The 27,723-nt window shown below is 32.8% G+C and overlaps 1 protein-coding gene across 1 annotated transcript in view; it reads right to left on the reverse strand.

The window, feature by feature from the left end:
* Positions 1-27,723, reverse strand: part of LOC142327922 (uncharacterized) — a 115,893-nt gene that overhangs the window by 41,985 nt on the left and 46,185 nt on the right. The window contains exon 2 of the mRNA XM_075371296.1: positions 549-678. Within this exon, the coding sequence (XP_075227411.1) occupies positions 549-678 (130 nt within the window). The remainder of the gene's footprint in view (positions 1-548; positions 679-27,723) is intronic.

Genomic DNA, 27,723 nt, shown 5'->3' on the forward strand with positions numbered 1-27,723 from the left:
TTTATAAATTAGTTTGGACCCGCTAGGTGGCGCTGGGGTCGAGATATTTCGAAAAATTGTATTTATATTCTGATTTGGCTCACATTAAGAATACGTGTTACTTACATGGAAAGAAATATCTCTGAAAAAAATGGACCCGGTAGATGGCGCTGGGGTTGAGATAATTAGAAAAATTTTATTACAATAACTGTCTGAGGAATTCGATATTGACATAGAGAACGATCGATATAGACAATGACAATCGATGTAGACGATCTCTCTCGATATATATACAATATTTAATTTAGTAAAAGAAATTTTAGGTTATTTATTTATACCTTTTTTTATGATGCTAATTTTTTATGAGTTATAGGTTTTTTAATGAATTTAATGAATACAGAGTGGCCCAGGGTGCAGAGCCCTCTGGTTAGATGAAAAGGGCAAGTAAAGCGAGCCTTGACTGGCGAAACATCCCTGATCGCGACGGCAAACGCAAGTAACTATATAGCGCGGGTGAAGCCGCGACCGGTCTGCTAGTTCTTTATAAAAAAAGTAATTGTTTTTCTTACCCTGCTCGGCGTCTATCTCTCTCTCTGGCAAGTTTTGCTCTTCTTCTTAAACAGCATATAATAAGCAATGCAAGCAAAGGAAATCCAAGTATACCGGAAACAATTGGTATAACGACTGATTCTGGCGAAACTGTAAATAAAAAATAAATTAATTAGTAATCTAAAAATATTTAATTATTAAAATAAACAATAAATGTAATTTTGTTTTTTTAAATAACCATAGCAGATACTAATATCTGCTATTAATCATTAATAATAATGATTTTAAAATCATCTTTTTGCTTATGATCGCGTATGAGTGCCTTAAGTTGTCTGATTTTTGAACATTTCTTGAAATTAACAATTCAGTTTCATGTAACATCTGTTACCGCATGGAATTTAAAATTTAAGTAGAGTAGCTTCCCACCGGATTGGTCGAGAGGTGAAGTTTCTTCCCAAATCAGCTGATTTGGAAGTCGAGAGTTCCAGCGTTCAAATCCTAATAAAGTCAGTTATTTTTATACGGATTTGAATACTAGATCATGGATACAGGTGTTTTTTGGTGATTTTTTTCCCCATAGGAGGAGGAAAAACCTCTGCCAGCCGTCGTCAGGCCCACTCTGTCGGCAAGCGCGGGGCTCTCACCCGCTAAAAAACCTCCCCCTCTAGTCACGCAGGGAACAGACCTAATCCACTTGGTATGTACACAGCCCCTGCGCAACCACCCGAGCGCTCTTGTCACCGAATTAGAACAGCCAAAGCGACGTCCCCAGGGAATCATCGGCGAACGACGACTCCGAGGAGCCTCCGCCGCCACCCCCTAAGGCTGGCCGGCCGCCCACAGCCATCCGGCATCAGTCTCTCCGCCTAAGATCAACTGCAGTCTTCCAGTCCGCCTGCCCCCCTCCTCTGTTGCCTGTTTCTTTGGTGGTTGGGTTTCAATTAACCACACATCTCAGAAACGGTCGTAGTGAGACTGTACAAGACTACATTTAATTTACACTCATAGATATCATCCTCATTCATCCTCTGAAGTAATATCTGAACGGTAATTCCCGGAGGCTAAACAGGAAAAAAGAAAGAAAGAAGTACAGTAAGCTTTATTGGAGCTCATTTCTTTCGCTTCAAACACGATTTAAATTTTACATAATAAATAAAAAAACTGCATATAGATTTATTTTATATAGGTATTCTACTTTTTGAAAAAAAAAATTTAGAAAATAATAAATGAAGAGTTAAAAGTCCCTGATAATTTATTAACCAGTTTAAACACTTCTTTATATAAAAATAAATAAATAAATAAAGTTAATTAAGAATTCGGTTTAGGATTTTTTTAAGTTTTGTTATGAATTATCTACATTATAAAATGTTAATGATTATAGTTTTTTCCTTAAAGGATTTTTTTTAACCTCAGGAACCACCATTAGTTATTGCTTCAGATGATGAGATAAATGATCTATAGCGTGTGGTAATGCCATGTCCGATCGGGATTTGAACCCGGGACCTCCGGATAAATGACCGAAACGCTACCACCCGCGTCATGGAGGCCGGCTCCTTAAAGGAAATTAAATGAAATTTTACTAGTAGCATAAGCGCGTATTTTTTGTGACTGATAAAAATTTGAAGATGAAATTTAATTTCTAAATAATAGTTATAATTAAAAAAGGTAGCTCCTGTTTTAGTAACGTTCAGTGTATTTTTTCTCGGCAGATAGTAGCACTGAACTATCTTTTTTTTTTTTTTTTTCTCAGCTCCCCTGGGCCGGACCGACTTGTTGGTATTACGCCGCCCAGGGGAGTGTCTTTAAACTCAAATAGGCCTCCCCACCTACCGGCTATATACCGGCAAGGCAGGTCAGCCTACCGGTTAGCTCTTTTTGAGAGTTCTTTATCAATATTGCCCCTCTGGGGACCCAAAAGGGCAATACTAATACACCACATTATTACACCACGCCAGACCCAGTTCGCCGCGACGCGGTGCCGGGTCCCTTCAGTATTCAGTGTGCTGTTGCCTGACTGTTACCCGTGGAGTCCTTGGTGGCTCATCAGTGCCAACACACCGCAGCATGCTGGACCTCACCAACAAGGCTGTCCACCCAGTCCTATTCTAGCCAACACCTTGTCTTCTCTCATCGGAGTATTTCTGTAGAACAACTTGTCTAACAAAACTAGCAAAATTATTCCAGTTTGACTCGCTTCTTAGCATGTAGTCTATTGTTGTCTCTGGAGTTATACCTGTGAGTGCCTTACTATGTCTAAGTGTGTCCCACCTATTGCACTCAAAAAAGGTGTGCTCAGCATCATCTATCTCGTTGCAGTAGTTGCAAATTGGCTCTTCTCTCTTGCCTATTTTGTGAAGGTAGTTATTGAAGGAACCATGTCCTGTAAAAAACTGCGATAGGTGATGATCAACCTCACCAAATCTTCTCGACAACCATGGCTTGATGTTGGGGATGAGGGTTCTCGTCCATCGACCCACAGCTTCCTGCGACCATCTACTGAACTATCTGAATATAGCTAATTTTGTCTGATTTTTATCCAACGTAGCTTGATACTACCTTCCTGATTTTTGATTTGTTAATTTAATATTGTGAAATACTTAAAACGTATCGATAAATGATTATGAAGTTTAATGTATAATTTTGAATTTTATTCAAGAGGGTAGTTCAATAATGAAAGAAACAAATTGTTGTTGAAAAATTATTATTTATTCATCGGAAAGCAAACTAACATTACTTTTCGACGTAATTCTTGGCCACATGTAGGAACTTGTCAGATCTTTCGGTGAAATTTTTTATTCCAGGAGTAAAGAATTGTTCATCTCGGTGTCTGAACCACTCTTGTATCGCATTATTGATCCTTTCATTGTTGTCGAACTATATGTCACGTAAAACTGCTTTGACAGGACCATAAAAAAAGTAAATCCCGTTCTCGCATCATCAGATTACTTTTTCAAGTGGTTTGTCTCCTCCTGACCGTACTTTTGAAGAGCGTCTCGTATCTTTTGGATGGTATGGAGGTACATGAATTAGGTTCCCCGTGTTTCCCATCTAAATCCAAAAGTTCTGCTGCTGTAGTTGTGGCACAGTTCCTTCCATTTATTTTGTAAGTAGTATAGCAAATCATATAATAGAATATTTTTTTCTAATAAATAATTCACCACAAAAAATCCTTAAATTGGAGTAAATTGAAAGTAGGAAATAAAATGTCAAACTCGACAGGGATTCAAACTCAGAAAGTTTCGGATGTAAGACAAAAACATTACCACTTCACCATTAATTTAAGGTCTTATGTATAGTGATTATTTAAAAAATTTTTCTTAATAAGGCTTAAATGTAAAGCTTTGAAATAATAACTTGAGAAGTGGGAAATAAATCTGTTTCTAATCAAGATGTAGTGATTTCCTTTCCCGTTCCTTTTTACTTCCTTGTACGAAATAAAGTATTGTGATGTCGAAAAATTTCAGATTTCAACAGAAGTATCCATTTTGACCATCCCTGAATCTATTTTGATTAGTTTCGGCCTGACGTCTGTACGTATGTCCAAAATAATAAAATCCAAAAAATTTGGATTTTAGACTTTTTCTTAACTGCAGTAATAAGCCCTCATTGAGAACCTTTCAACGATATATCATAAGTGGTTATGATATTATTATCATTGTTATTATCATCGTTATTTTCATTGGTTCCAAAGTTATAGCGAAATAAAAGTTTAATTAATGAAATATTTGGATGTTACAAGGGGAAGACTTTTTAGCTTTTATTTTAATTTAAAATATATTAATTTATTAATAATTATTAACCTCTGGTTGTAATATAATATTTACAATAAATAATAATTCAATAATAACATAAAAAAATGAAAAATATCAGACGTTATTAATGAAATAAAATTTTATGTACTTTTCATTTAAAAAGAATGCATATATGTAATTAACAGGCCTACAAGGAAGGCGTACAAGGAAAAAATCTGATGTGGACACCACATGTACATATCAGATTTTTTAAATTGTATAATATTAATATTACTCGAAAACAGGCTTCTCATTTCATTCTGTTTTTAACCGTGGGTAGAATAATATCGCGTAATTAATTCTTGCATTACATTAAAATGTTGTTCTGGCACGTCTTTGATTCAGACAGTAAAGGGAAACAAGTACAATTTTTACAGAAGAAGGATGTACTGCACCAAAATTATCAACGCTCGAACAGTTACGTAATAACTTTGGTATTATGGTGCGCACAAAACGCACGTTACAGGGCTTGTTAATGTGAATTCATGTGGCAGACGAGTAACCGGTATATAGACATGTTTGAACAGATAATATCGAATATCATCGCCTTCTGTCCATCACAGCGAGTAAAATTATGCTTCAACATCAGTATTACACGCAAAAACCTTATTTTCAATTTATAATATAAGTATAAAGTGTTCAGGTTATTTTAGTAATTTTAATATCAATAAATTCCAATAGCTAAGCTCTAAGATAAAAGGCTATTTTTATTTTGTTGAAAGCATATATGTAAACTGGATTGTTCATAATATTTGTAAGTGAACTAACACGAGTCACAAGCCATTATTATAAAAAGGCTTGTCATTCTCAAGAAGAACTAGTACCTCGATCAAGGCTTACTACAAAAAGTAAACGGTGAACGGTTTTCCATCGTCTTATTAATTACGGTTTCTTATCAGTCTGCCAAATCCATTGAAATTCAACGAATATTCAACTATAAAAGCGAAACCTTCATTCTTTTAATCGGTTACAAAAACTGGTAGTATAATTAACATCATTACTTTCAGAAAAAACATTTGTTAAAGTAATAAATTTTTACTGTATCTTCGTTCGGGACGGACCTGTAAAAATATCTGTTATTAAATAAAACATTACACACTACTTAACTCTGTAGGGTGAAATCGATGATCATTAATTTATTGAGTTCCAGAACTTAGTAGTGTTGTATTGGTTTCATATTTTAGGTCGATTAACTTTTTCACGGTAATAAGTTATTAAATAATTTCTTTTATAACATTAGAAAAAGGAATCGATCTTTAAATTCAAAACTATTTTGCTCACATATTTTATATAAAGCATTTTACAAAAAAACTCATCAGATATGTTGTGATTCAAACAAAGTTAGGTTGTTAATTTACATTTAAATAATTTCTTTTGAAAATAAATATGTTAAGTTTTCTCAATATGGCACTCTTGGTATATTATATATAATAAAAAATAATAAAGATCCGCTTACCAACAATATTGATGTTTAATTCATTCGAGCGCTTTCGGATTCATTGATCCATCTTCAGAAATATTTAATTAATTATAAGATGTCTAACAATTTATTTAAAATGGTAGTGATAAAATAAATTGAAATAAAATATTGAAAATTAAATAAAAATTGTATATAGATATAGATATATATATATAAAACAATTGATCGCATAGTAATAAAATTAACATAAGTAATACGATAATAAAGTAATCTCGATTGTTATGATAATATAAAATAAAAGCAGTTTGGCGAGTCTGATAATCATTAATTATTGTTTATAATTTGTTTAAATAAAATGTCATTATCGAATACAATTTTACTTAACATATTTTATTTAAATTTAATCTATCTCTACTATTTTAAATGAATTTTAAACATCTTATAATTAATTGAGTATTCCTGAAGATGGATGAATGAATCCGAAAGCGCTCGAATGAATTAAACTATATTGTCGATAAGCGGAATTTTATTATTTTATATTAAATAAATATGTGTTATATATGAGTAATATGTAATATGTACAGAATGTTCCTTGACGTTCGCCCGGAACTTTCTTTCATAACCTATTCTACTCATAAAAATAATGAAAAAATTAATATAAACAAGTGGCCTGAAATGCTCTGTTTGGAAGTTAGGGCTATTCAAAGATTTCGCTCGGATTTTAGCTACATCGGTGAAACGAAGTCTTACTGAAATTTTAAGGATGTTAATTAAGGGACAAAATTAGTTATTTCTTATATTTTTGATCTAAAAAATCAAATAAAATAGGTCCCAGAACCGTATCTGCAGTCATTTTTGAGAAATCAGGAACTAAAATCAATAAATTGTGGTTAAAAAAACCTTTTTTTTTATGTTTGACGTACAATAACGTTGTTAAATGGGTAATAAACACATAAAAATTATAAACAAAACTTGTAGAAAATTTAATTGTGAGTAAAATGGTGTAAGATAACTTGAATAAAGCCAAGAAAATTAGAAAAATTCCAGTTTTATTTAGAAACAGTATATTATACTAAAATACATTACACGTACCAGTTTATAAATAAAGTTCAACAATGAGCTCACCATTTTCAGCACATTTCTTGGTACGCTTCTGTACCGCTTTTGTTGTTCTTTTCAACTCTCCAGAGTTGTCTTTAAGTTGCTCAGCCGTATCCATAATGCGGATAGTTAATTCCTCATAAGAATAAATTTTTGTTGTGTATACAATATTTTTCATCTATCTCCAGTCCCAAAAATCTAAAGGTGTTAGAGTAGGTGATCCTGGTGACCAGGAATGTGGAACCCGCCGCCAAAAAATAATTTTGTTTTTTGTTTACGTTAAATAAGTACTTTTCTGACAAATGTAGCAATGTATTTGCATATGGTTGCGGTTTAACAACTTAAGTACTTTCCTAAAAAAACTAAAAAGAACAACAAAAGCAATACAGAAGCGTCCCAAGAAATTTGTTGAAAATGGCGGGCTCATTTTTGAATTCGTGTTATAAACTGGTACGTATAATGCATTTTAGTGTAGTGTTCTGCTTCTAGTCTAAATATAATTACAGTTTTTGCAGTCTTTCTTTGTTTTATTCAACTTATCTTACCACCCTTTTGTTCAGAATTAAATTTTCTACAAATTTTGTTTAAAAGTTTTATGTATTTCTTAATCATTTAACATTTTATGTTAAACATAAAAAACAGGGGTATTTACCCCATATTTCTCTAACAGTAGTGCAGACACGGTACTGCGTTTCACAGGGGTAACTGAAATTCAAGAGAAATATTTCACTACTAACTCGCAAACGAAGCATTTTAGTACATATGTTTATATGAACTTTTTCCATTATTTTCACGAGTAGAATAAGCTATAAAAGTCCAGGGAGAACTTCGTGTAACACTCTGTATTAATAAATTGTTCAATAGAATGACCTAAGTTTTTTTCTTTTAAAAAATAAAGCGGAAAAGTTATAATTAAATATTTAATAAAAGTAAATATAAAAAATGTTTTACTTTGTTATTATTATTATTACTTTGTATGAAAAAAGAAAATTTTGTTTTACAAACGTTAAAAATTAACTAAGGTGAGTAAAATTGAGAACATCAAGGTGTTACCAGTAGTTACACGTCGTAGAACAAATTTGTCGTTAAATGGACGTAATAAAAGAACTTTTCTTATATTCCCTTTTTTCATTCTTTGCTTTGCTTTATTTTATTTCAGTTAAGTTTCTTTTTTGTACAAAAAAAGTCACGAAAACTCCATTATATTAAAGTCAAGCCGGATTTTCGTTATAAAATTAAAAAATAACGTTAACATAAAAAAAGTAATATCAAATGCATCTACAAGATATTTAAGAAAATCGCATGGAATATGAAATGATGCAAAATTTAATAATATTACGTTATAATAAATGTAGAAAAGAAATAAATTTATTAAGATTTTCTAGAGTATGTGTGAAATTAAACGAATTAAATGTGTTTTTATAATAATTTCAACGCAAATGAAATACTAGTGATTATAACGAATAGAACGTACTAATTAATTAAATCTCCCATCCAACAGCACATAATATAATGCAAATTATTATAAACAACAAATTTTTAATGCGTTTTACATAAAAAATTATCATTTATTTAAAATTAAAATGACTTGAACATTATTTAGAATAAAGTAGTAAAGAAAAATGATGTAAAAATAGTTATAAAAGTCTAGAATGAAATACTTATTTCGATCGTTAATTTTTATTAAAAAAAATATTCTCATATTTTAAGAGTTAAAAACTCACTTTTAAACATATCGAGCTAAAATTATATATATATATATATTACCAATGGATGGTTAGCTAGCTTAACCACAACAAGTAATAATTATTTTTTACTGGTCATATGTGCAAACCATATTAAAAAGAAAAGGTAAAAGTATTAAAATAAAGTATTGGATAGTAGATAAAATTATTTATGTCCAATAGTAAACTTAATGAGTGAAGTTTTTTATGCGAGTTCTTTAGCTCGGAAGTATTTTCATCCCAATAAAAATATTGATACCGATGAATTATTACCAAGTTAGGAACAAACTTATTGGCGTACCGTTTTGTGTAAAAAAGTAAAAAAAAATGTAAAAAAAGTTGTGTAAAAATTGGTTTCAGATGCAATTGAATAAATAATTAATGATTAATTAATTCATTGAGACAAAGTAAAATAAAGAAAGAGGTACTCATCGGTTAAATTATTGTTATCAGGAAGTTCATAAACGGAATTCGTAAACGCTAGGTTTTCCCATACTATCATATCCCAATTTATAGGAAGGTTTTTAGAATTATTCTTTTTTTATCGTAAATTTGTGGATGATCACATTCTTTGCATTTTGTTTCTTGAAGTCCTGTAGGCGTATGCTGTGATAGTACAGGCAGTGATTTTTATGGTAAAGATAGTTGGTTCTTAGTTCAGGTGATTGCTATTCAGATAAAACTATTAGATGGTAGATAGTAGTTCATTAGATATAGGTAGCAGTTCACCGAAAATAGGAATTAATTCATGTGGCATCAAAGCGGTCATTCTACTGCTATAAATATCTGATTTATTTTTTGTTTAGCCTTTTGAACCACCGTTGGAATTACTTCAGCGAATGAATGAGAACGATATGTATGAATGTAAATTCATTTGAGTCTCAGGTCGACCGTTACTGAGATGTGTGGTTAATTGAAACCCAACCACCAAAGAACACCGGTTATCACGATCTAATATTCATATCCGTATAAAGTAACTGCCTTTACTAGGATTTGAACCTTAGAACTGTCGACTTCGAAATCAGCTAATTTACGATGGCAAGTTCACCACTAGACTAACCCGGTGGGCTTAAGTAGCTGATCTGGAAAAAGCGAAGCGTCAAATTGTTTTGGCAAATTCTGTAAAAAAATAACTAGTTCTTGATGTTATAGGCGAATCCAAACTAACATCACTTACTTATGTCCTCCTGCATTAAAATATGTAGTAGAACTTTCAGTAGACTAATTGTTATTGTTATCTGCAGAATTAACAGAAATTGCGTACTAATCGTGTCTTAGTTTTAATCGGAAGACACAAACATAAAAGCTTTATTTTTCTTAGACATTCTGGAAAGAACGAACGAGGGTTCGTAACTAGAATAATTAGTATAATCAAATTCAGAATTTGTAGGTATTTCTTCCAAAAATTCCTCGAACCCTCGACTCATGTTACAATCAACATGAGTAGGCAAATAAAAGGAATTTTTCGAGTATTTAAAATGCACGATGGTTAACAGCACTAACCACTTGTTACAAAATATATTTCAAGTAAAAAATATCCTCTTACAACTAAAAGTCATATTTTACTCGTTTCAGTCTGTGAAATAGAATGCGAAATTTAAAAATATTTATCTTTTAGGCCTCAGATTAATAGTAGAAGGAAGATTAAAGAAAAACAAACCAACATACTTGGCGTTTATAGACCTAGAAAAGGCATTCGATAACGTAGACTGGAATAAAATGTACAGCATTTAAAAAAAATTAGGGTTCAAATACAGAGATAGAAGAACAATTGCTAACATGTACAGGACCCAAACAGCAACAGTAACAATTGAAGAACATAAGAAAGAAGCCGTAATAGGAAAGGGAGTACGACAAGGATGTTCCCTGTCTCCGTTACTTTTTAATCTTTATATGGAACTAGCAGTTAATTATGTTAAACAACGAATTATGTTAAAGAACAATTATTCGGAGTAACAGTACAAGGTGAAAAGATAAAGATGCTACGATTTGCTGATGATATAGTAATTCTAGCCGAGAGTAAAAAGGATTTAGAAGAAACAATGAACGGCATAGACGAAGTCCTACGCAAGAACTATCGCATGAAAATAAACAAGAACAAAACAAAAGTAATGAAATGTAGTAGAAATAACAAAGATGGACCGCTGAATGTGAAAATAGGAGGAGAAAAGATTATGGAAGTAGAAGAATTTTGTTATTTGGGAAGTAGAATTACCAAAAATGAACGAAGCAGGACCGATATAAAATGCCGAATAGCACAAGCTAAACGAACCTTTAGTAAGAAATATAATTTGTTTACATCAAAAATTAATTTAAATATCAGGAAAAGATTTTTGAAAGTGTATGTTTGGAGTGTCGCTTTATATGGAAGTGAAACTTGGACGATCGGTGTATCTGAGAAGAAAAGATTAGAAGCTTTTGAAATGCGGTGCTATAGGAGAATGTTAAAATTCAGACGGGTGGATAAAGTGACAAATGAAGAGGTATTGCGGCAAATAGATGAGGAAAGAAGCGTTTGGAAAAATATAGTTAAAAGAAGAGACAGACTTGGCCTATAAGTCTAAGGCATCCTGGAATAGTCGCTTTAATATTGGAAGGACAGGTAGAAGGAAAAAATTGTGTAGGCAGGCCACGTTTGGAATATGTAAAACAAATTGTTAGGGATGTAGGATGTAGAAGGTATACTGAAATGAAACGACTAGCAATAAATAGGGAATCTTGGAGAGCTGCATCAAACCAGTCAAATGACTGAAGACAAAAAAAAAAAAAATTTTTTGGTTGTGACAAAAGACAGACGATAAAATCATACTTTTTTTGTTAAAAGGGTTTTCGAATAGGCTTTCTATATAGGATGAGTGATATAAATTATATCATAAGGATCTAAATGTATGTTATTGTGCCCAAACCAAGACTGCATTATTTTTTTATTAATAGGTTTTTGAATCTTTTTTTACAAATATCTGTAAACATTCAGTATTATCAGTTTCCTCTACTTACAATATTTTATCTAATCGTATTATTTGGAACGGAAGTCAATAAAAATTACTCAATTACCTGATTTGTACACCACATGACGTCCTTGTACGCCTATTATATTACATATACACATTTTTTAAAATAAAAAGTACATAAAATTTTATTTCATTAATAACTTCTGATTTTTTTTTTTTTTTTTTTTTTTTTTTTTTTTTTTTTTTTTTTTTACTGTTACTACTGAATTATTTTTTATCGTAATTTTTTTTTTGCAATCAGAAGTTAATAATTATTAATAGATCAATAAATTTATTAAAAAAAAGGAGATGAAGTCTGATTCGAACCGATGTGCCAGATCCCTGCCAGATCCAAATATTTCATTAATTAAAATTTCATTTGCCTATAACTCTGGAATCAATGAAATAAGTATCACTTACGATATACCGTTGAAAATTTCTCTGAGAGCTTATTACTGCAGTTAAGAAAAAGTCCAAAATTGGACACTTTTGGTTCACACGATTGCAATCAAAATTGCAATCAAAGTTGTGAACCTCCCCTGGTTCACAACTAGATGTTACAACAGTCCTAAAGTCAAAATTTCAACATCCTACAGCTAATCGTTTTAGAGTTATGCTTGATACATACGTACGTACAGACGTCACGCTGAAACTAGTCAAATTGGATTCAGAGATGGTCAACATAGATATTTCCGTTAAAAATCTGAAACCGTATCACAATACTTTCTAGTTTACTTCGTACAAGGAAGTACATCAAAGGAAGTAGGTCAAAGTATGTATATCCTTAAAATATTTTTATGCTATAATTTTATTTTTCATTTAGAAGGGGATTATGAAAAACGTCAAGATCTGTAAAAACACCCAATATTAAAAATTTGACCTCATTAGAACACTTTCTTTTATTTAGTTTATTGTATGGATACAGTAAATTTTTTTTTAGCTAATAGAGTAAAATATTATTGAGAAAGAGAGACATTGATTTTTATGGCTATTGATTTTTTATATCACCTTTTTTTATTAATATAAATTTATAAAAAAGTAATCCTATTCCACATATTAAAATAAAAATTGTATTCTTGAGAAAATAAAAATAAAATAAAATAATAAATATGATATACTGGCAAAAATGCAATGAATTCCTCATTGCAATAGAATTTCTTTTATTTATGTTGATAAATTCTAATAGATAATACGCTTGATTGAACAACAAAATTATTCAGAAAAATTTTAATTTTGTAGTTTCTACTTCATATATTTTTTAAAATTAAAAAATCGTATTTTCATTGTAATATTTTATTAAAATACTTTAAAGTATATTTTAATTAAAATTTTTTATCTTTAATTGCTAGATCTCAGTTTTACATAGTTATTTTATTTTTAATTTTACTGTTTATTAATTTACGTTTAAGTATTACTTTACATTTTTATTTTATTATATTTTTTCTCTGTGAAGTTGATCAGTCTATTTTCATCAAAGTTTTTGCTGATTAATGTCTCCCCATTAAAAAAAAGAAGATTACTTGAGAAATAAATAATTTAATTAGCTGAAATTAATGTTAGAATTAAAACAAAAGAAATAATAAAAAAAAAACTATTAAGTATTATTACCTTTTTTTTCAATTTTTAGTTAACTCAGTAGAAAATTAATTATTTAATGAATCTATTTAAGGACTGAATGAAATATAAAAGAAAGGAACTAATGTATAGAGTCTATAGCTCTTTTTTTAATTCCGAGGTTTAATTATGCTGGTATTGAATAAGGACGTTTGGTCGAGTATGGTCACAGGTACATTATCGCTGTCGAGAAATACGATCTGCTCATTCTTTATAAGCACATCCTTTCTTCCTTTTGTATTCATTTACGTTTTTTTTTTTTTTTTGTTAAAATGAATCAACTACTGCTAGGAGTAAAGTGTATTCCATTATGAAGTGGCTTTTTTTATTCAAAAAAAAAAAAAAAAGCTAAAATTTATATAGCATCCTATAATAAAGCTTTCTTTTAATTTAATTTATCCGTTATAAGTACCAGTATATTATAATAAATATAAAATTAAGGTAATATATGTATACTAACATCCCTGTCCCGGCTTCGCCCGCGCTAAATGTTACTTTTGTTTCCCGTTGCGCTCAGGGGATGTTTAGCCGGTCAGTAATAATAATGATAAATAATAATAAAATCGTGCGTCGGTGTGTGAACACACGACGAAAGCGAAGCTTCTTACGCAATATTATATGAATTATTAATGCTGAAAAATAACGTATACGCAACGCAATATACACAAATGATCGCCGGCCTCCGTTGCGCGAGTGGTAGTGCCTCGGCCTTTATCCGGAGGTCCCGGGTTCGAATCCCGGTCAGGCATGGCATTTGCACGCACGCTACAAATCATTCATCTCATTCTTTGAAGCAGTACCTAACGGTAAACCCGGAGGTTTAGAAAAAAAATTATAAAATTTTTTATAAAAAAAAAATTTAAAAATGAAAAAAAGTTCAATTCAATTAAAATTACCTTTATATTTCATGCACATCTGCTACAGTAGTTACGTAGTTTTTATTAACCACGCGGGTGTAGCAAGTAGAGGACCAGTACGGGGTGATTCATCACTATCAGTACTTGATACATAGTTAATAATAAATAAGTAATCACTGTCACTGTCATTTATTGATAAAAACACTGTCACCTATTGATAATAATCTGTTTAAAAGTCAAACTTAAATTAAGAGGTTATTATAAGTTGCAGCGTATTTTCTATACTCTATGGTCAGGTGTATTGGATCACCCTGTAGTATAGACTGCGGGGTAGAGAGAGAGAGAGAGACAGTGAGAACTTATGAATACGCATAAGCTGTGTGTAATAGTAAAAGAGCGTGAGCATGCTTACCGAACACGTGTGTTTTATATACATGTGTGTTTTATTTACGTGTTACGAACACGTAACTATATATATATATATATATATATATATATATATATATATATATATATATATATATATATATATATATATATATATATAGTTACCACATATATGCCTAATTTAATCTCGGTGGACGAACACGGTATAGCAACTCAGATGCGAACTGGCGGACATTATACGGACGCGCTGATACAAGTATCACTCCCACCTCGAAGATGACCTCGCAGTTCTCCCACCATAGCGGCACTACAGCCCCACCACTCTCAGGCTCCAATAAAAGAGCGTGCACGAGATTGAATTTGCAATTCATCGTCAACCACCATCTGGAAAAGACCAAGAAGAAGAAGGTGGAAGAAGACAGAAGAAGTTCCCTGGCCGGATCAACGTGGAACCTCCCGGTGGATGCCAACATCCCCGCCGGAGCAGCAGGCCTGGCCGGCCCGCTGAGGGAGTAGCTGGACGCGGACGCTACCTTCTCGCTCCAGCTTGCCGGGACCGGCCCAGCGTGGGATCGCTCAGAGAGAACCGCCTCGGCCGCGCCGGCAAAGGACGACCGACGCCGACCCGACATTGTGGGGCTCTGGGGGCCACCACTGCCACGCATTAGTGGGGACCCAACTACCGCTGAGGGAAAGCCCGGTCGGAGTTCAATGGACGAGCCGCAACTCTCCGACTTCGCCGAAGACCAGCTTCCGGATCCAACAGCTCTTCTTAGAGTTAACAAAAAAACGGCCCTTTTAAGGGCCACCATAATGTTAGTGTCATGTGCCGTCAAAGCCATTCGGCTTTATATATATATATATATATATATATGTCACGCGACAACTGATTCCCCCTCACTATACCGCGTTTGTCAGTTGACTCCCCATCCCGAAGCCTGCGTTAAGAAGCTGTTCCCTTCAAAACTTAAAGCCTGTTCAGTTTATAAAAAATATCAATGTATTGTAATTTCTTTAGAGTAGCAGTTTAGTCAATACAGGACCCAGTAATTCTTTTAGATTTTCTTTAATCTCAATAACAAACATAAATTACCACCACAATGTTACAAAACTCTCATAAAAACTGATTTAATAGCGGTAGCATAAAACGACAAAACTTAAAAAAAAAAAAAAAAACAATTATTTGATTTCATCCCTTAAAATAATAAAATTCAAAAAATCAAAAATGATTTTTAGTTATTTATCGAAAGAGTATCTGTAAGACCAAATCGAGTGAATATCTCGTTTAGTATAGTCAAAGTTTCAAAATTTTTAGAGCATTTTTTGGGGTGGGAAAGCAATTTTTTAGAAACCGTTTTACGAATATTGTTATTTTTTAATTGTTAACAAATGCGCTTAAGAAAAATATGACCTTAATTAGGTGAAATCTTGAGATATTCAGGGTTACCTTGCTCTATAGCCTCATCCCTTAACCTTTTAAGTTGAAAATTTAATGGTATCAATGCCTCATATATAGAATTAATTTGACCAAGTTTGGTCAAAATTGGATCTGTAGTTTTGAAGATATAAGGTGATTTAGAGGTCAACACCGAATATACATACGAACATTAACAACCGGAAAATTTCCATCCGGTTTTTGTTTTTTTTTCGGCTCCTTAGGTGTCAAAACGTCGAAGATCCGGTGAAAACGGCTTATGCCCAAATTGGACCAATTACAATACTTTTCCTTCTAGAGCCATAGCGCTATCTAGACGGTAAAGCAAAAATTCAACTTTTGTAAGAAAAATGTTTTGATAACTTGCCTTAGTAAAGATTTGAAAAATTTTGTATTAATATATCGTATAGTACTTTATGCAATACTTATGTGTCTAATGTTTAAATTATCCATAAATGTATTGTTTATAATCAAACCAAACCATCTGTGTGTGTGTGTGTGTGTGCGTGTGTGTGTGTGTGTGTGTGTGTGTGTGTGTGTGTGTGTGTGTGTGTGTGTGTGTGTGTGTGTGTGTGGGGCCGCGCGCGTGTGCACACATGCATGAGACCACCTATTTACTACTATTATATAACGCTAATAAAGCCTTCTATAATTCCATTTACAACGTACGCGTATCTATGCGCTAGAAATACAATATAGATTATTCCTTATGCTACCGGAATAGATTGGTGAAATTTATAGGCTAACTGGTTATGTAAATAATAACCACAAATATTCTATGCCAAAGTACAGACTAATTACCGCAAGTATTAGAATATAGTAGATAGATGATTAAAAGCGTAAAACGTCAGTTATATTTGAATGGGAATTCAGCAAGAGGAATTTGTTTCAATGATTCTTTCCCCCATCTCACTCTGCGTTTGCGCGCGCGCGCGTGTGTGAAAGACTTCAGATAACTAATAATCACGAATGAGCACTTTAGCTTTAAATGAAATTGTTAAGCAATATATTTAATGTTTTAATTGATTTCCCCAGACGAAGTCTGAAATGTAACAAATAAACCGTTTATTGCCTCACTTCCATCACCATCATTCATCACTTCTTCTGCATCATTTTCTCTCTTTCTCAATGCCTTTTTCTTCTCTGCTCTTTTTTCTTTTCTATTTTCAATCGGTTAAGCGGTAAATAAAAGTAACACGAAAATTCTTAATGTCTCTTCATTGAAAAATAAAGACAATCGATTAATCTTATTCCCTTTCTTATACATTTTATTCCATTTTATCATTCTTTATTTAATCAGTCCTTTTTACTTAACTCTTCACTTACAACTGTTATTAAATAGATGAAATTAAAACTGATAGATTACTCGTGAATTATTTTACAACAAATCAATCGATTCCAATAATAAATCTACATTTCATAATTTATTACTGGCTACTTATGTTTATTTATGAGATATATAAGGTATTTTTAAACTAATAGTTTGTGAATAATAATCTGTGCAAAGAGATTAAAACACATTGTACATTTATATATCTGGCCTATGTAAAAGAAAATCATAGAAGGTTTAACCCACGTATGACGTAAAAAACTAAAACTCAACCCTTAGTTTTTAGAAGAATTTTTTTTGCACAGTAGCACAAATTTCATATCGAAAATATCTTTAAGGGATTATTAAAAAAATAATATCTACTGTAAGAATTAAAATGATATAATTTGATGTTTATCTGTCGTTTTAATTGAACCAAAATTCAGGTTCAAATTCTTTATTTCCACTAAATTCGTATGTATCAATTTATTATACATTTTTTTTATAAATGAGTTTGTATTATACATTATTCTACAACAACTAATATTCATAAATAAAAATATACAATACAATGCTAAAAAGTTTCAATTTAAATACAAAAAATAACTTTTAATCACGCACATTAGCGAAAGAAAGTGGTTAGATACTTCGTGAATTAAAAAAATTATGTAGACGTACCTTCAGAACAATTCAAAGAGCAATTAGTAATGGTAATAATTCCTTAAATACAAAAATTCACCTGGTAAATAATCAGATAAATTTATTTAAAATAAAATGAATAATTTTGAATTGGTAATTTTTTTTCTTATAAAAATCAAATGCTAATTAATTTATATTAATACTCGTATGACAATTGTTAATTTAATAATTAAAAAAAAAAGATATTAAAAGCATAAACATCCTTGTAAACAGGGTAATTCAGAAATTTGAGAAATTATCCTTCTAAATAGAAGAAATTGTGGAGAAGGTCGAAGGCACCACTGCGGCATTAACTGGGAATGGTGGCAGGAGGACGCATGTTGACAAGAACTTAGATGCACTTACAACGAGGGATGAGTTCATGAAGGAGCTCCATAAGGTCATTGGGGAGTCAATATCCGTGGAAATTCTGTCTATGCGGCCGGCCTACGGGTCACACAGGTGGCCGTGCCACCTCTTCTTGGGGAGAAACTACTATCCGAGGATGTATCCGCATTGGCTAGGTGGTCTGCCGGGTGTCTTGACGTGCCTCAGATGACGTTGATTTCGGTGTTGGAGTACAGGGCACAGGACCAGGTTTTGTTTTGGCCCAGGCCGAAGTGGTTATCGTTTTGCCTGCGGTATGGCCGGCACGTAAGGAGGGACTGCAAACGAGAACCACGCTATCTGTCATGTAGATCGCACGGACATGCACCCGGAGGTCGAGGATGTAAGGTGGCCCTACCTACACCAGCACCAAGAATATGTGCAAAGCTGGGCTGTGGTATCTGCAAGGGACAGCCTCATCCGGGAGGTGTCCGGCGTCTCATCTTCCGTGATAGGGTGGGGACTCTCTTGCAGTGCCGTTGGAGAGAAAGTAAAACCGTAGTCCCGGTGGGGAATTCCTCGTTAGATGTGAGGCGTAAAGACCGGATTCCCGGTGAGGGGAATCCTTTGGGATCCCCTCATTAGAGGCATGGAAAGCAAGAAAGACCGACGCCTGGGCGGGGTCTTGTGCCCTTACGAAGTAGTTTGAGGCGATGGCATCCCTTGGAACTGAGGTTATGCTTAGTCGCAAATCCGGGCTCCAAGGGGCGGGGAAATCAACGGAGAAAAAAAACAGGGTAATTTGGACTTAATTATTCAGAAAACAGTTTTGGGATGCTAGCAAAGAAAACAAAATAAAATCTATGTAAATATAACGAAATTAATTAAAACCGCTTGGTTACAACGAATAAATTTAATTATAAATAAAATAATTAACGTTAAATAAGCAGATTGAATAAGCGAAGGGGGAATTCTAATATAGCATTTTAACCATCTGTAAGGAATACAAATTTTAATAATTAGTTCCAGCAGAAAAGTTAAAACAGTTTGCAGATTATATTGTTATAAAATGTTTTAAATTCTACCGATGAAATTTACGGTTTAAAAGCTCAATATTTTAAATAAATATCGAGTATTCAAATAATGTATATAATATAATAATTATATTTTATTCTTATAAAGACCAGCTGTACGATCCCACTTTTGCAATTAATCCTCTAAGGCGGGGAATTATAGCTATTAATAAAAAATATTACCTATCCAGAATAATTATGTATTATGATATTTTAAAGGTTCCTAAATCTAAAAATACGAAATTCTCTGTTAAAAAATTTTGTGTGTATGTACTTTTTGTGTTGTTTATTTTGCTTTTTTTTGAAGAAACTTTTGATAACTATTAAAATTTGATATTGTTATGTATGAAAGGTATAGAAAGAAATCCAGTATTTCTTTCCCGTCTAGTTAGCGCTATATCAAAGCTATAACTCTACAAGGGAAAGTATTGTAATCGGTCCAATTTGGGCATATGGTTTTCACCAGATTTTGACGATTTGATGACTAAAGAACCCAAAAAACCGGATGGATAATTTTCCGGATGTTAATGTTCGTATGTACATGCGTGTTCGGTGTTGGCCTCTAAATCACCTTATATCTCTGGAACTACTTTCCTTTCTTTCTTTTTCCTGTTTAGCCTCCGGTAACTACCGTTTAGATAATTCTTCAGAGGATGATAGGAATGAGTGTAAATGAATTGTAGTCATGTACATTCTCAGTTCGACCATTCCTCAGATATTGTGGTTAATTGAAACCTAACCACCAAAGGACACCGGTATCCACGATCTAGTATTCAAATCCGTGTAAAAGTAACTGGGTTTACTAGGACTTGAACGCTGTAACTCTTGACATCCAAATCAGCTGATTTGGGAAGACGCGTTAACCACTAGACTGACCCGGTGGGTTTATCTCTAGAACTATTGGACCGATTTTGACCAAACTTAGTCAGATTATAATGGGGCATTGATATCATTAAATTTTAGCTAAAATTTTATTTTAAGTTAAAAAGTCAGTGGAATGAGGCTATCAATCAAGGTCACTCTCAGTATCTCGAGATTTCGCCTAATTAAGGCCATATTTTTATTAAGCACATTTGTTAACGATTAAAAAATAACAATACTTGCAAAATAGCACCCCGCCTAAAAAATGTTCTAAACTACTTATATGTTGTAACGTAACACATGAGCGGTAGATATAAATAAATTACTATTATTTAAAGTGTAAAATGTAACTCGGTGTGGTCGGGTCTCGAATTCGATCGCTCGATACCTGGTACTATAAGCCCCGCGGCTACCAATCTGCCAACCGTACAAGCGAAATTTGTTTTTTTAAGTCGTGAAATTACATTAGTTAGTGCTAACCGTCGCCGCTAGTACCGCCACATCCGGGTTAATTAAATGCAGTATGCGCGCTCGCTTTAGTTAGAATCATTGAATTAAATAAACGAAAAAATATTATATTTAATAAAATTATAAAGAATTTAAATTAAGTGGTGTATAAGCCGTGCATCAGAAACAACCCACAGTTGTAGAACTTTCCCGGAACACGGCTATAACCAGTGACGGGAAAGTCCTGCAATTGAGTTGTCAGCTTTTTTTTTTTTTTTTTTTTTTTTTTTTTATTAAATATCTCATAGGACGATGCGTATATTTCGTAATAAGTTGGACTTAATAAAAAACTTACTTGTATTTACAAAAAAAAATTCAGGATATAAAAATAATATTATATTTGATAATAATAATAATAATAATAATAATAATAATAATAATAATAATAATAACACCATTCCCAAAAAATTTGAATTTTTAATCTTTGTTAAATATTTGGTTTTTTTTTGCTGGATGATATCGCTGCATAAGCTTGTTGAAGCTTATGCAGCTTGAAAAATGTCATGCCTGACCGAGATTCGAAATCAGGACCTTCGGATGAAAGGCCTAGATGCTACCACTCGCGCTACGGAGGTCGACATTTGAAAGTAAAAATTAAAATTTATCAAAAATACTAAATATTTATTCTTTATTTTAAATTTTATTTATTTATTTATTTTTTTTTAAATAACACAAAATATTGTGATTTTTAAATATAAGTAATAAAATGATATCTCGTTCCGAAGTTTGTTGTAAATAGCCTTTTAGCACTTTTTCCGATTTAGAGAATTGAATGTTACATTTTTAAAGTTTTTTATTTATTTATTTATTTACATACTACTATGTACTCGTATATATATTTTTTTTTCTTTCCGTAGCGGAGGAAAAAGCTCTGCCAGTCGCCGTCAGGCCCGTACTGACGGCAGTGCGGGCTCTCACCCGCTAAAAAACCTCCCCTTCTACCATGCAGGGGCCGGATCTAAGCCATATGGTATGTACAGCCCCTGCATGATCACCCAGGCACTCCACTATCTGAATCCGTGTGACCGGAAGGCGTCCCCAGGGGGCGATCAACGAGCGACGACTCCGAGGAGCCCCCGCCGCCCACGCCCAGAAGCTGACCTCCCTTGATCACCCATCATCGAACTCCAAGCCTCCATAAATTCGCATCAACTCATCCTGCCGTCGCCGCTCTTTATTGGCCTTCTCTCGTATCATTGATGCGATCGTAGTCGAGACACACTCCCACTTGTTGCCATCGCTGAGCATTACCTCGATTATATTGTTGGCCCCCTCCACACCCTGACCCTCGAGCACTACGCTGAAGTTGCGCCATCTAGGGCAAAAAAATACTACATGCTCTGCTGTATCCAGTCCGCCGCAATCGTGACAGCGACTTGTACGGCATCTGCCCATCCTGTACAGGTAATCTCGAAAACATCCATGTCCAGTCAGGAACTGGGTGAATTCGTAGCTTGTATTACCATGCTTTCGCTCCACCCAGTTCCTAACGTCTCGTATGAGCCCATAGGTCCACCTTCCTTTGTCTGAATCTCGCCATCTGTCACACCAAGCCATGTAGAGACCGTCAATCGCCTCCTTTCTGTCCCCTCCATTCGCTATTGCAGCTCTCATTTGCGCTTGTAAGTCTATGGGCGGTACTCCGGCTATAACCGAAGCCGCCTCGGCGCTGATCGTTCGATACCCTGCGATGACACGTATGTTCAGCCTACGTTGTTGCATAACCAAACGCCTCGCGTTCCTTGCCCTCGACAACGCTCCCGGCCATACAGGAACTCCATATAACACCACAGAAGAGCACACACTGGCCAACAGTTTCCTCTTACCAGTCTGAGGACCCCCCTTATTTCTCATCATGTTGCTCAGCGCCTTCACCACATTTTCGCCCTTCCTCGCCGCCTCCTCAACATGTATAGTAAAGGATCGGTTCTTGTCCAGCCACACGCCTAAATACTTCGCGGCTGTACTAGGATGGACTATCGTGTGTCCCACTCTAAAACGCAATGGATGCAGTCTGCGTACTCGTATATGGCGTAAATAAAGTTGTGTGCTAAACAGATTTTAATTTTAAAAAAAACACTTAGTTTATTATCCAGTATCTTTTCATTAAACGAAATCATGTAATGCAAATTATTATTTTCAAATATTAGTAATTATTATTTATTATAATATTTTTAGGATTTCAACAATATTTTATTTTATCATAATATTTTCAATATTATTAGATTATAATTATTACTAATTTGATACGTAATAACATTAATAAAATTATTTCAGCTGTCGAGTTATTTAATTTTATTCGGGAGGAAATGAAAACTGGCTTTTTAATATAGAGTGACTCACTTCAAGGATTCTTACCGTAACTTTATTATTTATGAACGGATTTGAATAAATAAGATCTCATTTTCTTTTCATAAAAGGCTTAACATTTTTTTATATAACGGTTGTAAAGATATTACCAATTAAATGCCTATATGATTGCAATTTTGAAACGGATTGGGAGATCAGGTTCATTATTTTTATATAAGTAAACTTCTAGGTACCGTAGCAGTATACGAAATTTAAGCTTGATGATTTTAACCGTTCCTTAGAAATAAATTTTTATGTTAAGAAAAAAAAATGGTGAAAGCCGGAAAACTAAGTGTTTCCGGACATATGTCGATATAAAGTTTATTGTTTATTTCGATGTGGGGGACCATCCCCTGAATTCTATAAACGGGTTTTATAAAAACTCTGTGTAAAGGAAATGAATAATAAAATTCACAAAAAAAAATTTAATTAATACAATTTTATATCAATGAAAATAAAATACAACCAAATGATAATATATACCATCCCGATATAAATTACCACGTACCACATACTATTTATTATATGAACAACATATTAGTTAAATTTTAATGGTGCTTGTTACTCGAACACAATAATGATGCTTGTTACAGATATATACAATATATATATATATATATATATATTTCTGTTTATATATTGTGTATATCTATATATATATATATATATATTGTGTATATCTGACAACATTCAAGTACTTTACTGCACTTAGAATTCAAAGCCATGAATACACATTTTAAGCTACACGCCTCTACCTCAACCCTTAATTAAATTAAATTATTTCCATAATATAAGCCCATTAGAAATATAATATTTATCTCCATTTCCGTAAAATATTTTGCCTAACTTGTTTTGTAACAGAAAAGTAATATGTAGGCACAGAACCTAAATTTTATTATTATTTTTTCAATATAAAGATATAAACATAAAAATATGAAGCGAAATTCTTTTTACCAATAAAAACACATATTTTCTCTTTTAATTCGGTTTTATTAAAAGACTGAGATAATAAAAAAATTATTACGTAGCAAAATATTCATTTTATTTATTTTTTTAATTTGTTGTTCTTTTACTTGCAAAATATTTTATTTACGTAATAAAATACAATGAAAACAGAATCAAAGACCAACTGGAACAAGAACTAGGGGAATACCAAAGGGGATTTAGACCATGGCGAGGATGACCAGAACAAATTCTAAATTTAAAATTAATTATAGGGTATCATAAACTAAGGAATAAACAACTGGTAGTGACTTTTATTGATTTCAAGAAAGCATATGATTGTGTACATCGAGAATCCCTGCTAAAAATCCTGAGAAATTTGGGGCTTCACCCAAAACTAGTCAAAATCATCGGACTAACACTAACGGATACCAAATCCAAGGTTAAATTCAGGGGAGAAATATCTGATCCATTCGACATTAAAACAGGACTGAGACAAGGAGATGGACTGTCACCGCTTTTATTCAACCGTGCCCTTGAATTTATAATAAGGGATTGGAAAAAAAAAATAAAGACAACGTTAAAATTGGAAAAGGTATCTCAGTAAATTGCCTAGGCTTTGCGGACGATTTAGCCCTACTATCCCAAAATATAGAAGAGGCCAGATACCAACTGTCAACACTGGAAGAGATTGCAGGAAAAATCGGCCTAAAAATTTTAATACGAAAAAACCAAAATTATGGTGACAGACCCACTATGCATAAGCAAAGTAAAAATAAACAATAATGCCATAGAACTAGTAGAAAATTTTAAATATTTGGGGGAAAACATCACGCACAACCTCCAAGAAAATCCAAACTGGAATGAAAGAATAAATAAACTCATCAAAGCCACAATAAAAACACAAAACATGTATAACAAAAAATGCATGTCCATAAACACAAAAATAAGACATTATAACTCAGTTATCCGACCAGAAATACTTTACGGATGCGAAACCATATTTGGACCGTACCAGACAAGGTTTACCGACAAACTGGAAAAGATTGAAAGACAGATTCTACGACGATGCATCGGGAAAAACATTAAAAAAGACGGGATTTGGAGAATTATTCCAAACGAAGAGATTTACAAAACTATCATTCCGATAACTAATAAATTTAGAAAAAAGAGAATTTCCCTCTAGGACATATTTTCAGAATGGATGAGACCAGACTTATCAGACGGATAATCGAACTTTTCTGGAACAAGAAAAGCAGACCGAACCGGTTATACGAAGTACAGAAAGACATGGAGGAATTAAACATAACCCGTGAAAACCTAAAAACGAAAACCGGAAACTATGAGAAATTAAAAAATAAAGAAACAAGATTCCTATCAAAACCCAAGAAAACAATAAGCCGGGTGTACTCTGAACAAGAAAGGGCAAGAAGATATGAAACCCTTAGAAATTATTGGCAAAAAAGAAAAGCTGAAAAACAACAAATCTGCAAGAAAAGAAAGAACTTGCCAAAAAAAAAAAAAAAAATGAACTAAAGTGATCCATTATGGTCTTAAAAGTAATAAAAAAAAAAAATAAAAAAAATACAATGAAATAAACGTTAATTAAAAGTAAATATTACAATGCTTTATACACAAAGAACTAACCTAAACTGAAATTAGAGAATCAATATTGTATTAAAAAATCGTTTATAAGAACGATTTATTTTTAGGTAGATTTCATAAAAAAGCTACCTATTATAATGGGTATCATGGTTTGACTTCCGGAGAATTTCGACATATCTTCGCGTTTCACATCCCCCAGACCTTAAAACCACCGTCAGTTCAAAAGTTGATACGTACATTTATAAATATATTTCACTTTCCTGTGGACGCGATAACTGCCGTAATTTTACGCCAATCATTTTCAAATTGGTACACAAAATATAACGACTCAAAATCTCAATTGAGTTTGTTAATGGGCAAAATCGGACCATGGGGGTGGAAATGCGGGGCTTTCTCGAAAAAAAAAAACAACAAAATATCGCTATAACTCTCTTATTAAGTAAAATATTGAACTCATTTAAAGTTCTTAATATTTTTGAAGGGCCTAAAACCTATCTAGTTAAAGTCTTTTGGTATTGCCAACCGTTGGCCGAGGCGGTAGAAAAAATGCAGTTCCGAAGATTAAAAAATCATACCTCCCTTAATAGGCACAGTATCGAATCGATTTAAAGTGGTCGTTATTCCTCTAAACATTACCTAAAACGTTTATCTACACAACAATTTTTTATATGACCTACCCTTACGGCAAGGGACCAAACCAAAATTTTGCCGGAATTTTAAGAAGATAGGGCTTGTCGTACGCTAAATATATGAAAGTTTTTTCACTGCAAACGTTGTTGTATTGAGTAAATTTGAAGTTTTTCTCAAATTTAAGGTGGAAATCTTTTTTATCTCCTACTTAGCACAGGTGAAATCTACCTTCACGTTTAGGCGTGCCAAACGGGATTTTTTTTAATTTAAAATATAACATTAGTTGGCTATTTCGATTATTAAACTATTGTTATTAATATTTATATCTAGGAATTAATTCATTAAATAGGTAAATAAACAGATTAAAGAAAATGAAATAAATCGAAGAAGAAATAGGCTTCGCAGAGGATTTGGCTGCTGTGGCTGAGATTGTAAAAAATTAAAGAATTCAAGTGGAAACATTAAAAGAAGATAGCGGAAGAACAGGATTAGAGATATTCGTTGAGAAATTATAATGAAATCTAAAAACTCAGGAAACCGACGTCTGGAAACAAAATATGGAAAAAAATGTGGAAAAATTCAAATGTTACGGCTAAATCATACAATAGTAAATTGTAAACGGTAAAGAACCGAACAAAAACAAAATCAAGAAAAATATAATTAGCGTATTAGTTAACTAAAATTGTTTACAATAAAAAAACCTATCTCATTAAAATCCAAAATTCGGCATTACAATTCTGTACCTGAAAGAATCTACGCAGCTGAATTTCTTGAACTGAAAAAAAATCTGGGGCCAAGATAATTTAAGAGGATTGAAAATCAGGAAAAACAATGAATTCTACAAAAAAGAAAAAAATTATTATATATGATAAGGAAGAGGAGAGTATGTTCCCCCTGAGACTCGATGAAATAAATCTGGAAAGATTGACAAAAAGAATTTTTGATTATTTCAACAAGAAAAAGACAATGGTAAAATCGAAAACAAAGGTTAAAACGTGTGGAAGAAATGAAGGAATACTTAAAAATAAGTAACAAATTTTAAGGGATTCCAAAAAAATCAGATCCCATCTGAATAAAATAAAAGAAAGAAATAGAGCAAAACAATGATCGAATTCCGAAAAAAATGACATTAAAAGTTTTAGAGTTATTTCACGTTGCCAATAAAAGAAGAAACCGCAGAGCTTGGATATTCCAATGTGGCGGGACCATCTTGATGAAAAATGGATTCTTCAAAATTTTCTTTTAGTTGTGGAAAAGTCCTGCATCATTTCAAGATAAGAATGCCCTGTTGGACCTTCTGAGTATTAGGGTGATATTTAGGGCTATTATAGGGTTATTGGAGATAGATTATGGAAGTAGAAGAATTTTGTTATTTGGGAAGTAGAATTACTAAAGATGGACGAAGCAGGAGCGATATAAAATGCCGAATAGCACAAGCTAAACGAGCCTTCAGTAAGAAATATAATTTGTTTACATCAAAAATTAATTTAAATGTCAGGAAAAGATTTTTGAAAGTGTATGTTTGGAGTGTCGCTTTATATGGAAGTGAAACTTGGACGATCGGAGTATCTGAGAAGAAAAGATTAGAAGCTTTT

This window comes from Lycorma delicatula, chromosome 7 (genome assembly GCF_047948215.1).
Source record: "Lycorma delicatula isolate Av1 chromosome 7, ASM4794821v1, whole genome shotgun sequence".
Taxonomy (NCBI): Eukaryota; Metazoa; Arthropoda; class Insecta; order Hemiptera; family Fulgoridae; genus Lycorma; species Lycorma delicatula.